Here is a 16,786-nt window from a genome sequence, read left to right on the forward strand (position 1 = left end):
CTTGTATTCTATTACCTGAATTTGTCCTCCCTGATCGTCAACATCCTGCCCAGACGGCTGAGACTGACTCGTAAGCTTCTCCTTCTTAGATCTATCCTTTTTACCAGTTTCTTCTAACTTCTTGGCTATTTCATCGGCGGTTGCGAACTTCTTCGCTTTATTTTTCTTACGATCTTTCTTAGCAAAAAAGTCGTCCAGATCAGCCATTGCTCTATTTAATTTCTTATACACGAACGGCTTAATTACAGTACACAGCAAAGGTTTAAATATATTAATGATGTTTTATCAGGTACTAGCCACCACATGTGTATCACTTATATCACCCGGAAACCGTATCGGAATAATTAAGTCAATTACACTCCCTAAATTTGAAACGTCATTGTTGAAGTTTTTTTCCTACAGTAGATAACTTAAATATCAAATGTTATTATTTCTATTATGTATAAATCAGTAGTTTGCAAGAGATTCATGGAATTCTAATTTAATTTCAGAAATAAACAATTCACTTAGTAATTCTTGATTTCTATTGCCATCTGGAGCGTAGAGATGAAACTCCCATAACATCATATGCACACTTACGTTTGATGGTTATAGTTCTTGGAATTGTCCAGCAGGGTTCAGCGCTGCCATCTAGTGATAGTGTTTACGTACTATTATCGACAACCACTGCGACTGCCCAACTACGTTATAATCAATGGTACGTACGATCTGTTATGGCGTTAAACCTCTGATCACACCGCGGGTCGGTACCCTGATCAGTGCAGAGTTTATCGTTTCTGAGTGAGCGTATGTTCGTGGAATTGCTGCTTGTGTTCGTCTAGTGCAAGAGACAACGATGAGGACATCGAGGTGTATGTTGGCAAACGTCACTAAGATGTTGGATTTTTATTCACAGTTTAATCCATCGCCCCTCTCTATCAAGCAGTTCATCGATTTTGGTAAGCCCTGTTATTCAATTTCTGTTGCTACTCACTGTTTACGGTAAAAGTTGTAAACAAGGATGCATTTTTCATCTGCAACATAGTTGTAGACCCGGTCTGCTCTGCGAAGGTGTTTTTTTTTTTCTTAATTGGGCAATTAAAACATATACTTCCTAATCATTTTTGGGTATAGGCGAAAGTGAAATGATCGTATTCCTTCACTTGTCAAACCTGTGGTTTCAGTAAGTAGGCCTAGATTGTGATTTTATAGCGACAATGCAAACTCTCAGAAAAGAGGTAAAAATTGAATTAATGCTCATGCTACCGTACGGCCATGCGATGAACTGATCATTCAGTATTTTCGTCGCTTACTATCGTGTAGAAGTTAATTCTTTCAGAAGATGAGTTCTTAATACAGACAGCTGGTGGTGGTGATTATTGTTTTAAGAGGAAATACAATTAGGCAACCATCCTCTATATACCACTAATCAGAGGGAAAAAATGGAAAGGATCCGAGACTTCAAAAATTGAAGGTATCGACCAAACAAAGACAAGGGCCACGGAGTACGTGAAAATGAAAGACTCCGTAGGCCTCGAGTGCTCTAATACCGTTGGGGTCGGAAAAGAACAAGAGTTGATCAAGGGAGGTCGGATAGGATAGATGAAAGTGAGGAGCCTGGCACAAGTAAGTGGAGGAAATGCAATGACTCGGCTGAGAGCCCCGTGGTCGTCAAACTCACGCTCCCAAGTTAAGACCCCCTGGGGCCCCTTTTAGTCGCCTCTTACAACAGGCAGGGAATACCGTGGGTGTTATTCTACCGCCCCCACCCACAAGGGGTTCTCAATACAATGAGAGGAAGTCCAGAATTTCACGTCTGGTGTTGATAGTAGTATTAATGTGGTCATTTATGTCATTGGAAAATACGTTTTAAAATCTCGAACAGGCCTACAAAAAGTATTATCGATAAAAGGTACTGCAATACGCCGCTTTTGTCAACTCGATATGACGTGAACGTAAATATCAAGTTGCTCGCTGGGCAGTGAGATTCTAAATTTACAGGAAAGTATTCTTTCACTGGAAAATGGACCACAACCAACTTAAGTGGAGATTTACATAATAATTGGTAAATTATTGTTCTTACATTTAATTATGATTGATGGCACGGTATAAAGCGTATTAGTTTTGAAGTTCATTCGTCTCAGACATCAAGTGAAAATTGTTTAACAGATTTCTAGTTTAGTCAGTCATCAGTCTATTGAACCTAATAGATTCTCAGTATATTCCTTTATAGGGACTACTTATACGCAGATGTCATTGGCAGCAGTTTGTTTTAGTATTTCAAATATTTTTCCTGGAATATTCAACTGATTGTAGATTATCCCCACCCACCTTCACTTCTTCCTTCAACTCATTATCACAGATTTTTCTGCGAGAGATGGGAAACGATGAAAAGTCATGTCGACGCATCTCTACTATACGTAAAGTCACTCTGGTTAACTTTTATGCTGAAAATGGAGCGGTAGAAAGGGTGTATATGAGCATATTAATATTTGCTGTAGGCCTAAATGAAATAATTGTCCATTTTTTCGTAATATTTGTGACGAACTTTTACCATCTTTCCCTCTTTATGCCCCAATTTGCCTCTTCAATGGTCGTTCTGTTGCGGATCCAACCAACTTTCGGGTTGAGGACAAACAAACAAGCATTAGGCCCTACTTATATCCTGTGCCCACGTAACTGCTGTTGGTGATCATTGACACATTATAAAACATTTTTACGCACATGTAAATTATAGGCTGTTAAATATGCTAAACAAAATATTAAATATACTAAACAGAAAGAGCCTCCGTGGTTCAGGCGGCAGCGCGCCGGCCTCTCACCGCTGGATTCTGTGGTTCAAATCCCGGTCACTCCATGTGAGATTTGTGCTGGACAAAGCGGAGGCGGGACAGGTTTTTCCTCCCTGTCATAATTCATTCCAGCAACTCTCTCCAGTATCATTTCATTTCATCTGTCATTCATTAATCATTGCCCGAGAGGAGTGCGACAGGCTTCGGCAGCCGGCACATTCCTATCCTCGCCGCTAGATGGGGGCTTCATTCATTCCATTCCTGACCCGGTCGAATGACTAGAAACAGGTTGTGGATTTTCACTAAACAGAAAAATATGTTAAATCTTATTGTCTAACAAACTAGCAAGGTAACAAAAGATGAACATAAATGAAAGTAGGTAACTGCTAATAGGCAAACAGAATGATTTTACTGAGGTAGTGCCTTATCTTAAAGAGTGCCTTATATCTAAATTATAATTATTTTTGAGGCACATTGAAATTAACTGTGAATAGAAAATCAGAATTGTCCACTGAGGTATATAGAAATTTGATGTCATTAATTTTCCGTCTGTTTTCCAGTGTGTCAAAACTGACAAATACTAGTAACTAAACATGATATTCTATACGGGTAACTAACATTTATTTTACAGAATAGGTATCTTAAAAATCGCATCTGGACAGTTTCAAACATCTGCTTGTTATTATCACACCTTAGGTTTCAGATAACTCCAACGTATCCTACAGTAACTTGGAACGTACAGTACTGTAATACAGCAGCTTAAGGACTTTCTCACTCCGCGTCTTCAGATTGTAGCTTACGGAGATGCCGGGTGAATGACAGCCCTTTGTCAAACAAAATTCCCAGGTAGTTAACCTCCGTTACACGCTGTAGTGTGTCCATTCCAAGGGAATGCCGAAAGCGAAGTCCTTTTTACTTCTAGTGAAGGATATTGTAGAGCACTTTGATTAGATGTAGTTTATTTACCCGCCCGTTTTAATTTCTTGATGGAAGCTGTACTTTTGCACCTATCTCTTGGCATAGGCCAGAGCTAAATGCAGCTTCCTTTGAAGTCTCATTCCTGTTTGTGACTGTGACAGTATGGAAGCTGCTGAGGGTTGAGTGGTGCTGTGTCGTGATGACATTCGGAACACGACCAGTATGTCAGAGTGTTCTGAAAGGTGGCATACAGTTGTGCTGCAATGCCACTTTCTGGCCATGTCAGGAAATCAGTGGAAAACTAGCTCACTCATCTTGCCTAGTTCGCCGGATTTTGGAACCGCCAGCGGTTTTTGTTATGTCCTTATAACTGAATTACTCCCGGTTGGTGCCGTATAAGGACCCAAGCAGCCTCGGAGCTCATGATCTAATAAACAGTTTATTTATATTGCTCTGCAGTAATCACCACCACCACCACCACCACCACCACCACCACCAGTAGTACCTCGTATTTTTAGTGTTATAATAATTCAGTCATGGAGTGATGACACTGGTTTGAAGAGTTTAATTAGGGGCCTATGACCTAGATGTTAGGCCCCTTTACAACACAACAAGCATCGTCATCATAATAATGAAGCTAGTTTAAAATCATATGCGTAGTCATTAATTTGAATTGTTAATGGAAGCCGGGAGATCGCTAATAAAAACCAAAAATAAAAGTGACCCAAGGTACAAACACTGTGGAATTCAAAAAATAAAGTTCTTACTGTTTAGACGTAATCCCCTTGCAATGAACATACTGTTCTCAGCCGTACAATTTGAACATGGAATCTGAGAAACATATTGCACAGAGTTTCTGTAGGAGAATATCATGGCTTATGCTGTCAGAACTTTAAAAAAAATCTTAGATATATCACATCCATTTGTTCCCTTCCCCCCACCTGTAACTAACTGTCCGGATATAACTTACTCTGTGTTAAGTTTATATTTTATTACGTTTGTTTCTGTTGACAGTTGTGAAACGAATCCATGCTTCAGCTCGACAACATAGTGTCATAATTAGGGGGCGGATGTTGTTGAAATGTCACCTTTCTTCCAAGTGCATTACGATGTTGCTCAGTAGTATAGAAATTCATTCTGCGATAATGATACGTTTTTATTTTGCATTATTTTGCATTTTTTGCCAATTTGAAGTGATCAGTCATTATTTCTACTTTCAAGAAGGATTTAAGTCAATATACAGGTACAGTGAGACCCAAAAGTCCTTCAACATTTGATGAGGCAATACTTCACGGAATATTGGAGGGGGAGATGTAATTATTGACACACATGATTGGCACGACATGGGGTTTTATTGACACCAAAATAAAGTGCACAAAATGACCAACAGATGGCGCTGGACAGCAGCACGCCAGTGATGACGCATGAGACCCGTGTACGGTATAAATGAAGCTGTCGTGAGAGAAGGCCCGCCCACCCGACTGACTACGCCAAACTACACTAGTGTCCAAAAGTTACGCATAAGTTACGACTAAGCAGAGCAACAGGAAATAGACCGCAAATTGCACGACAAATGCACCTACCAACCTTACGTGTTCGCTCTGTATAGGAAAGGAGTGTTCCCTGCTTTGACTAGCTGCGTAATCGCAAGGTAAACACAGCCAGTGCCTGCCCCCCATGTTCCCTCAGTCGTGTTTGCCCTGTTATAGTGTGCGGAATGTAGCCTCGTGGTGAACGTGACAACATAATGGCACAACGATACCATTTGGACCCCGTTTAACTGTGAATAGAAAATCAGAATTGTCCACTAAAATATATAGGAGTTTGATGTCATTAATTTTCAGTCTGTTTTCCAGTGTGTCAAGACTGAAAAACTAAACACGATATTCTATAGGGGTAACTAACATTTATTTTACCAAATAGATATCTTATCGGCCGCTTGGAAGCAGGCCAGACACAGACCGAAGTCGCAGTATCCTTGAATGTGCCACAAAGTGTCATTTCCAGGCTTTGGAGCCATTTCGAGACACAGGAGATGTTAGTCATAGGCCAGTACCAGGTCGACCAAGGGTAACCACCCCACAGCAGGACCGATATTTGGCCTTAACCGCCCGACGAAATCGGAGTGCACCTGCAAGACAATTGTCGGCGGAGCTTGAAGCCGTCTCAGGGGTTGCCGTTTCCGGCAAACTGTGTGCCGGAGGCTCAGAATAGCAGGGCTGTTTGCCCGACGTCCAGCGGTGTGCGTCCCGCTCACTCCAGCACAGAGACGGGCCCGTTTACTGTGGAGCAGTCAAAATCGAAACTGGACCATGAATGAATGGAGGCATGTGCTCTTCACAGATAAATCCCGCTTCAGTTTACAGAACGATTCCCATCGCACATTAATCTGGAGAGAACCGGGTAGCCGATACAACCACAGGAACATCGTGGAACGGGACCAGAATGTTGGTGGTGGCGTTATGGTGTGGAGCGGCATCATGTTGAATGGCCGTATGGGTCGTCCGAGGAACACTGTTAACTCTCGGAGATACAGAGATGAGCTACTGAGACCACATGTTCGACTCTTCAGAGGTGCGGTTGGTCCAGACTTCCACTTAATGGACGATAATGCCCGACCGCACCGCGCTGCTCTGGTGGATGAATTTCTGGCTGGGGAAGACTAGTCAGCGAGATCTGCGGATTTGGATCCTATAGAACATGCCTGGGATGCATTGGGGAGGCGAATTGTATCCCGTCAGCCTCCACCAAGGATCCTCCAAGAACTTCGCATTGCCATTTCGGAGGAGTGGAATCGACTGCGACAAAAGCTCTTGGACCATCTGATAGAGAGCATGCCACGTCCCTGCGAAGCATGTGTGGCCATTAGGGGTAACCATACACCCTATTAACATCATATTTTGTTGTGGAAGACATTGCCAGGTTTTGTTAGTTGTTGTCAAAGGTGTACCTTAGCTATCAGAACTTTTCTGACACTGTTTTTATTTTTGACAAGTTGTTTGACATATTGTGTGTGATTCAGCTTCCGTTTGTTCAGCAATCCATCTGACATTCCTGTCAGGCGGTATGGCCTCGTTTAGTGATAATGCTTAACTTTTGGACAGACACGCAATAAGAATAGCATACCATCTCCACCTCGACACTCCCTCAACTAACTTCCAACCACTATATACATTTCCTTCCATCCTGACGCATATCTACTCACCACGCCTAAAACACCTTGCAAAAGGTACTCTCAAAAACAATCAACTCATACAAGAAACCCTCACACTTTCATCCTTAGCCACAGAAATTCTGAACGGCACCCGAACCCCACAACATGCTTATCTCCTCCCCCCCCCCCCCTCAACCACCAATAAAATAGCTTCCACTCCTCTTCACACCCAGCGCGTTACAGCTCAATAGAAGAATAAAATTTGAATGGATATCCAGGATCGCCCCTGACAGTGGTGGAACATCACCTTTCCACTAGCCGACAATGGCACCAAAAGTGCCCTTAGTGAAGTTTAGTGATTGTGTTATCTCAGACTCACAATCAGTGCTTCAAATAACAAAAGTCCTGATAAATGAAGCAGTGTTTCACTCAATTGCAGTGCCATTTCTACATAGATAACTTCTAGTTATTACTATCATTTATTAGTATTGTTATTATTTTTATCATTACTATTGTTATTTTTAATATTATTACTACTATTATTATTATTAATAATAATACTATCATTGCCGAATAAATGCTACGAATGTATTATTATGGTGGTGATCAATATCATTACTTTTTCCTTTTTATTATTATTTATTTAATTATTAATACTATTATTATTCTTACAAGCAACAATATTACTGTTATAAATATACAAATATCAACACTATCATTATTATTATTATGATTATTATTATTATTATTATTATTATTATTATTATTATTATTATTATTATTATTACGGGGTTACCCGTGGAGCAGAAAGAGGTTAAAGAAGGTGCTGGGGTGAATGGGTCTATCTACAATATCAAAATTAATTTAAAACTTGAACTGAAGGTTATATTTTTTCAGAAAACAACAACTTAACAATTTTCACTTAGTGAACATAACATATCAGGTACAAAAGCAATCTTGAAACAAGACTAGGAAAGTCCAAGTTTAGGATTAGTGATTTTTGCAGATTCTGGGCTTCAAGCCCCTAGTTTTACAATTTTAAGAATTTAAGTGGTATAGTTTAGTTAGGGGCAGAAATCCCCTAATTCAAGAGCACTTGCGCCCTAAATCACAATATCTAGCCTCCCCGAGGCACACTTTACTACAAAACTTTTTTTTTTTTTTTTGCTACTTGCTTTACGTCGCACCGACACAGATAGGTCTTATGGCGACGATGGGATGGGAAAGGCCTAGGAGTTGGAAGGAAGCGGCCGTGGCCTTAATTAAGGTACAGCCCCAGCATTTGCCTGGTGTGAAAATAGGAAACCACGGAAAACCATTTTCAGGGCTGCCGACAGTGGGGCTCGAACCCACGATCTCCCGGATGCAAGCTCACACCCGCGTGCCTCTACGCGCACGGCCAACTCGCCCGGTTTACAAAACTTTGAAAAAGAGCTAACAGGCTCTCATTTTTCCAAGCCTACTGAAGGCAACATCAACTTACAATCACTGGCCTCTCAAGGCACAAATATTACAAATTGAAAATCATTTTATACAGGGGTATTTAATACCCAACCTATGGGGCCTTCATGGAAAAAGAACAGGTTAAATAACTGGCCCAAACAACAAAAGGATCGGAGGCATACACTGCGCTCGAAGATAATGAAAACTTAAAAACCTACAGGGCTCTAGGCCAATGAAACAGGGGCTATTCCCAAACTACTGAGGTGACTCGCATAGAAATTACTGTAATCCATAACAAAGGTTGCAAAATCCCAGACACCTCAAACCATGGTGAAGGGGAGCTCGAGAGGGTAACTCACTCTCTATCCCCAATTTGCAATTAAAGATTTTATGAAGTTTTTACATTAGCCAAAAGAAAAGTTACATTTTAGAAAAGGTAGGTTACGTAGTAAAGAACCGGGCCTTCCGCTCGGGATAATTTGCGGAGGTAGCAAGAAAGAATGAAGTTATGTGGCCATTACCTTATAGATGTTCTGCTGACCGAAGAAAGAGGCCACCCGCCTCCTGCTTAAACACACACACTCAGTAAGACGACGATCAATTGGCCAGGAAACGTGGAAAGCCGCAGTTTATAAACCCTCAGGGAAGGTTCGAGAGCACTCAAGATTAATCAGGACACATCCTCTTAAATTTGTTGGCTAACAGAATGTGAACCAGAAATGCGGGATTGGTTGAAAATTAATTACAAAAATTCCTGATTGGCTAGATTCAAAACTGGCGGAAAGAAGAGGAAGTATTGCCAACCCAGAAAATGAACATAGATCAGTTATGGACAACCTAGAAATACAGAACTTCTTTAAATTATAAGTCCTTGCGCCTTGCACCAGGGTGCATGATCATAGATTTTTGGTAGTGTCATCTGTGGAAGAATGTCCAAACTTCTTGATGAATGGCAAACAGAACAAGGGGAAATTCAGTCAGTTTAGGAAACTTCACAATAAAACAATTACTTAATTTTTCAATGGTGACATTTTCTGATTAAAGTTCTAAGTTCCTGTTGTATCAGTTTCCACTTTTGTTCGATAGAGGAGTTCATTAAGGCGCTTATTTGAATGTGCGTCGTTGAGGTGTACCTCCCGGTACAATTATTATTATTATTATTATTATTATTATTATTATTATTATTATTATTATTATTATTAAGGAGATATTGTGGATGGGTGGAAAACAAAAATAACTTGCAATTTAAAACTTTAAAATTTGGAGTATATTTCTTTCCTATTTTTTTTTCAAACGTTACACTTTGCTAAGCAAATAACAAATAATGAGGTACAAGATCTAGCTCGTGAGGTCGAAAAACAGTATAAGAAAAATCTAGAATAATCAGATAGCAATTTAACAACATGAGCTTGAAGCTGCCCTGTTACAAATATAAGATAGAGCACCATTGCTCCTTTCAGTACATACTCAAGGAGAGGAGTTCCAAATTTTACATCAGTAGGAAGAGCGGCTTTTGCTCTACACAATTACTCACTAGGAGACTATTCTCGAATACCGTATTTACAAGTTCTAGGCCTTCTTTAAGGCACAATCTACATTTAACAAAAACCAACAGTTGACACTGTCTTATTTGCTCAACAGTCGAAATTACATAAGATAGTGAATTTTAACAGGGGCAGTGAGTGACCATTGTAGTACCTGGCCTTGGTTAAAAAAGAAAAGGTTGAAGTTATTGGCCGAAAATCAAAATGTTAGAAAGCGAACACTTGCATTCCTTTGGAATTCACCAGAACATCATTAAAACCGTATGTGGGCTTATGGCCCGAAGTCACAGAGGCTAAGCCTTGTACTACGGAGGCGACTAGATGAAAGAAAAAAATTTAATTTACAAAATTGAGGTAGATTTTACTTAAAGATTACAAAATCATAGTCACCTCAATATCAAGTTGAACGGGAATACAAGGGTGTTTTCGCTCTTTATTCCGTAAGTTCGGTTAAGTTCTAAGAATTTACATTGCGAAATATGTTACATTACGAAAGAATTTGAAACCTTCCCCTCGAACTATCTTTCAGAGATATACGGAGTCTGCCATTACCTTGAGCTGGTGGACCTCCCGGCGATGGACGAGGCAGCCCTTTCCCCTGCCTCCGCTACGAAAACACTCTAAACCTCTTGACTGGAGGGATCGAAAGACAACATGGCATGAACGGTCCCAGCTTTTACAGCGGAGAGGAAGGTTCCAAATTTCTCTGGGCCGAAGTCCTGCCACACCCACAATTTCCATTGGGCAGTCAAATAAATATCAAAAACTCTGATTGGTTACATAAATTAATGTACAAATTTTCCATTTGGCTAGCTGGCGGGAAGAGAGAGAAATGCTGATAACCTTAGAACACAAAAAAACAATTCAGTTTAGGAAACCTTGACACACAAAATTACTTTGAAAATTAATTGTTCATCCTCTCTCCAGAGGGCGCACATATTAGAGACAACTGTCGACGAATGTTCACTATTTCCGAAATGAGTTTCAGAGTTTATGCTGTAGATGGCCTTCTACAAGGCGCTTGTTTTAAATGCACGGGGCGGGTGTACCTCCGGTTTCAAATTATTATTATTTTATTATTATTATTATTATTATTATTATTATTATTATTATTATTATTATCATTATTATTATTTTTATTAGCAGTAGTAATATTAGTTATCTCATTCTATTTAGAATACTGCAATTAGTAGTAAACCGCTCCCAAGACGGGACCAAAATACAAATGACCACATGTTTACTACTACCACATTGTTGACAACACTGACTGATTCCCTGTGACCACTACGACTTATGAATGACATTCCTAAGAAACATATGTTGAATAGTACTACCACAATTGTTTAAAATACGCAAGTAACGTCAAGAAATGGACGCAAACACTAAGGCCAAACAAGATGCATACAAGGCAATGAAAAATAAAATGTATATAATGTATGTAATATTGTGTAAATTACGTAAAAACGATGTTATTGTTATTGAAATACCTAACAAACATATGCTAAATACTACTACCCATTGTTAAAAATACGCATATTAACCTCAAGAAATGGAGTCAAAGACTCCAAGCCAAACAAGAGGCATACAAAACAAATGATAAAGTAAATGTATATACTGTAATCAATAAATAAAATAAGAGTTTTGTCTGTACATTGCTCAGAATTTGAAAATAATGGTATTTCTGTATCGGTCATGTCCATAGTAACGAGAAAATGCACTTTTTACTTTTCCGTAATTTCTCTCTGTCTGTATGTACACGCATCACGAGAAAACGGTTGAAGAGAATTTAATGAAAATCGGTATGTGAAGTCGGGTGATAAGCCTCTACAATCTAGGCTATAAATCATTTTACTCACGCTGAGTGAAATGGTAGTTTAGGGGAAGGCCTAAAATTGAATTCTCAACTATTTATGTTATTAGTGGTCGTATTTTAAATAAAATGGGTATGCAAAGTTGGGGAATAAGTTGTTACAATCTAGGCCAGGGATGGCGAACCTATGCCACGCGTGTCACTAGGTGGCACGTGAACAAGATTTCCGTGGCACGCCACAAGAACATAATGTTTTAGTATATGTCTTGTACCACAGACAATACATATAATTTAGTGTTTCACGTGTAAGAAATAAATATCGAAAATCTAAATACTAATTCCATCCGAACGTGCAATATAGCAACACTTCCATACTGATATGTCCGAATGTCAAGTGGGATAACAGTGCCGTTTTCTGGTGGTTTTGTTTACGGACCTCGCAAACATGTTTTCGGTGCCGAAAAGAACAGAAACTTAACAAAGGTAGTGACCGGATTTTTCAAGAACAGTGGACAAGGGAATTCGGACTGACAGAAAGATGTTGCCTGTGTTCGAAAACAGAAACAGTTGTGTCCCTCACATTTAATGTAAAGCGCCATTTCGAGACTAATCATTCAAATGTTTGTTCCATGCCAAATGAAGAAAGAAGAGAGTTCGTGTCACAACATATCTAACATTACACAAAACAACCTACAGTAGTTCTTTTGTGCGGCTGTTTCCATCTGTCTCACTGCATAGTACAGCATACATGGGAAACCGCTTCCTGACGGTGCGTTCTTGAAATAAACTTCTTTATTGATGTCCGGTTCATTGTTTGAAAACTTCCTTAACAAACAACAAATAATTAACAGAATTAAAGGAATGCCAGCCAGATGAACTGGTGTCAAGGATAGAATAATAAGAATGAGTGAAGAAGTTTCGGAGCAAATGAAAACTAATTTGGATAACTCCCATATGTATGCAGTATGTTTGATGAAAGCATGGATGTGACCTTACAAGCAAGGTTAGTTGTTTTTTATTTCCTTGTGGAAATGTGATGAGATAGAAATGAAATTGTTGAGCATACGAACCACGACAACATGGGAAGATGATGAAGCTAATGGAGGATGTGAACTCCAGTAGCAATATTAGTACTTTTGATCTTTATATCTAGGGGCCGTATTTTTTTGTAATAGCGATAAGCACGAAATTTTTCATATCTTCTTTCTAGCCTTTATATGACCTTGTAGGTACCGTACCGTAACGTATTTTAGCGAAATGAACTCGCGAAATATCGCGAAATCTGTTTATTACGCGAATCGCGCAAATAATCACGAAATATACCCCACCTGGTAAGAAAAATGCGAAATCGTATCGGAAAAGATCTCTAATAAACGTTTAAATGCTCTTGAGAACTTGACTATAGTAGTTTCCTTCTCAGTTGATTGATAGCGCTGTATATTCTCTACACAAATGCACACAAAGCGATGAGCCCTGTGTATCGGAAGTATGTGTATTCAGTTCCGCGATCTCTAAGGCAGTCATTAAAAATCGATATCTGTTATCGATTACAGCAAATGGCGTTGTGGTCGTAGTAAGATCGGTTGTAGATACAGCAGTGCGCATTATACTCTTTCGCATTGAAAGTTCGCCACTTATGAACCTTTATCAGCGAATGTCCAACATTTAAGTACAAAAATGCTGAAAACTAAAGTCACAACAGTTTTTCCGAGGGCCGAGGAATACAACAGTGAGGCGTTCTATGTATTTGATGCTGCAAGAAAGATTCTAATGTGTAAGTACTGTAATGTTCGCATTACGTGAAAACGAAGAGATGCGTGCGATAAATACTGTAGAGAATCAGAAACACACAAAAAGAAGAAGAATGAAGCAAATGAACATAATTTTAAGCGGCAAATAACAATCGGCGATACTTTACACATCGCAAAGGAGTTGAAAAGTGATAGAGAGCAATTTGTAATAGACACAACAAAAGCATTCATGCAAGCCAGCATTTCTATAGAAAAATTGGATAATCCTGGCATGAGGACATGGATGAATATAAAAGGGAAGATAAATAATACCGACTTTATTATAAAATATGACGATATTAGTAAGCCTATTCTAAATAAATCGCACCGAGCTGGATAGCTGCATTCGCTTAAGTGGAGGCAGTATCCAGTAATTGGGAGATAGTGGGTTCGAGCCCCACTATCGGCAGCCCCGAAGATGGTTTTCCGTGGTTTCCCATTTTCACACCAGGCAAATGCCGGGGTTTTAAGGCCACGGCCGCTTCCTTCCAATTCCTAGGCCTTTCCTATCCCATCGTCGCCGTAAGACCTATCAGTGTCGGTGCGACGTAAAGCAAAGAGCAAATAAATAAATAAATAAATAAATAAATAAATAAATAAATAAATAAATAAATAAATAAATAAATAAATCGCCTGGTTGAGTTGTAATAATGTTATTGTTTTTACGTCCCACTAACTACTTTTACGGTTTTCGGAGATGCCGAGATGTCGGAATGTTGTCCCACAGGAGTTTTTTACGCGCGAATCAAACTAGTAACACGAGGCTGACGTATTTAAGCACCGGACTGAGCCGGGATTGTACCTACCAACTTGGGCTCAGAAAGCCAACGCCTTAACCGTCTGAATTACTCATCCCCGGCCGGGCAGCACCAGCATATCCACGAATATCTTCCAGGGATATATGGCTTTGCAAAATGCAGTGAAAGCACGTCTGATAGAAGAGAAGAAAGAAGACATTGTTAGTGAAGTTTTAGGAGGATTTGCACCAAGTGTTCGCAAGTATTATGGTTTCCGACGTCTAATGTAGTCAGCGAAAGGGGCTGCTTTGTTTACAAAAACATACTTTCTGACTGTCGCACAACTCTGAATCCTGATAATGTTGAAACCATGCGTAGTTTTTTTTTTTTACTTTGGAGACAAGTCACTCAAAATGTTAAAACATGTAGAACCAAACCAAACCCCACGGCACTTAACTCCCTGAAAGGACCTTGGCCTGCCCTGTGACTGCTGCTCAGCCTGAAGGCCTGCAGATTACGAGGGGTCGTGTGGTCAGCACGACGCATCCTCTCGGCCATTATTCTGGGCTTTCGAGACCGGGGCCGATATCTCACCGTCAATAGCTCCTTAGTTCTAATCAGGTAGGCTGAGTGAACCTCGAACCAGCCCTCAGGTCGAGAAAAAAATCCCTGACCTGGCCGGGAATCGAACCTAGGGCCTCCTGGCGAGAGGCAGGCACGCTACCCCTACACCACGGGACCGGCAAAAACGTGCAGGCTACGTATACATTCCTAACTTCCGCCTAACTTCATTTTGAGGTTTCAGTGATTTATATAGGCCTACCGATATTTATTTCTACAACATTTTGTATAATTGGTTGTTCTAAGGTTTAATAACAATTTAATACATTACAAGTGTTCACTTTAAAACCCCTAATCACAAAATTAGTTAGATTTACCCCATACCATAAGGAATATTTCACAAGAAACATCGATCAGTATGACAATTTATTTCACGAAATACCTACCGAAATAGTGTTAGTTTTAACACCGAAATCAACAGTTTTATTTCACCAAAAAATAAGGCCCTTATTTATATCTAATAATATTTATCTTTTTACAATTTGTTTTACGTCGCACTCCATTAGCTTCATCATCTTCCCATGTTGTCGTGGTTCGTATGCTCAACAATTTCATTTCTATCTCATCACATTTCCACAAGGAAATATAAAACAACTATCCTTGCTTGTAAGGTCGCATCCATGCTTTCATCAAACATACTGCATACATCTGGTCTCACGGCGACGATGGGATATGAAAGGCTTACGAGTGGGAAGGAAACCTTCGTGGCCTTAATTGAGATACAGTCCCAGCATTTGCCTGGTGTGAAATGGGAAACCACGGAACACCATCTTCGGGGCTGCCGACAGTGGGACTCGAACCAACTCACCCGGTGATAATATGTAATGACGAAGTATGTTACAATGGGAGCTTATTATTTATTTACAAATAATAATAGGTATTCTCAAGACTTACATATTTAAAAATGTATTTTTTGCAGTATTTGCAAAATACGACCACGGAACATGCAGTCAAATGTATTTACAATATATCTATCTAATTAATTAATTAAATTATAACATATTATGCAACATAATTGGGAATTTGGGAAGAAAGTCGGGGGTATGGGTATCGTAGGTTGTAGCCATTCCTTAAAGGAAATAAGAAGTGGCACAGTCAACAGTTGACGATAATAAACCAGACTTAAAATGGCACACTTGATGGAAAAGGTTCGCCATCCCTGATCTAGGCTATCAATAATTGTATTCACGCTGAGAAAAATGGTAGTTTTGCAGGAGGCCTAAAATTTAATTCTCAAATATAGTTATTAGTAGTCCTATTTTGATGAAAATCGGTATGCAAAATCAGGAAATAAGTCGCTATAGTCTAGGCTGTAAATTATTTTATTCACGCTGAGTGAAATGGTAGTTCAATTCTCAAATATTTCTTATTAGAGGTGTAATCGATGAATGCTACATAACTAAGGTTATATAGTATTACATTTTCTATTATTCTTGTCTTATATATACATTGTTACCGTACTGGCTATGATCACAAAGATATTCATGAATTTGGATTTTCGTCGCCATAAGACCTATCTGTGTCGGCGCGACGTAAAGCCCCTAGCAACAAAAAAAAAATTTGGATTTTTGTTACTAAGTCCATATCAGCGCCGCGTAACGAGAAAATGGGTAAACAGTATTTAATGAAAATCGGTATGTAAAGTCGGAGAATAAGAAACTACAGTTTACGGTATAAAATATTGTACAAATCACAGAGTCGAAAGAAAACTAAATGTGAAGGCCTACAATATAGAAAGCTCATAACAATGATCAACAATAATATTACATTGACCATTGTTTGTCGTGATGTGCTTTGTGTCTTCTGTTGCCCGTCATCTCCGGTAGATAGGATTACTGCTGCGTACAGAGTATTTTTAATTTGATTTACGTCGCACCGACATAGATAGGTTTTATGGCGACGATGGGATAGGAAAGGGCTAGGAGTGCCTTAGGCCTTAATTAAGGTACAGGCCCAGCATTTGACTGGTGTGAAAGTGGGAAACCCACGGAATACCAT

General features: G+C 39.5%; 2 protein-coding genes across 3 annotated transcripts in view; one reads left to right on the forward strand and one right to left on the reverse strand.

Moving 5' to 3' along the window:
- The window catches only part of LOC136873896 (protein CDV3 homolog), a 66,734-nt gene extending 66,381 nt beyond the window's left edge, over positions 1-353 (reverse strand). The window contains exon 1 of the mRNA XM_067147223.2: positions 16-353. Within this exon, the coding sequence (XP_067003324.1) occupies positions 16-207 (192 nt within the window). The 5' untranslated portion in view covers positions 208-353. The remainder of the gene's footprint in view (positions 1-15) is intronic.
- Positions 354-611: 258 nt separating this feature from the next.
- Positions 612-16,786, forward strand: part of Pdk (pyruvate dehydrogenase kinase) — a 465,625-nt gene continuing 449,450 nt past the window's right edge. For both annotated transcript variants that reach the window (XR_011018266.1, XM_068227592.1), the window contains exon 1: positions 612-938. Coding sequence is in view for 1 of the 2 variants with exons in the window: in XM_068227592.1 (XP_068083693.1) it covers positions 836-938 (103 nt within the window). In the remaining variant the exon portion in view is untranslated. The remainder of the gene's footprint in view (positions 939-16,786) is intronic.

The sequence above is a fragment of the Anabrus simplex genome, chromosome 5, assembly GCF_040414725.1.
Source record: "Anabrus simplex isolate iqAnaSimp1 chromosome 5, ASM4041472v1, whole genome shotgun sequence".
In the NCBI taxonomy this organism is placed as follows: Eukaryota; Metazoa; Arthropoda; class Insecta; order Orthoptera; family Tettigoniidae; genus Anabrus; species Anabrus simplex.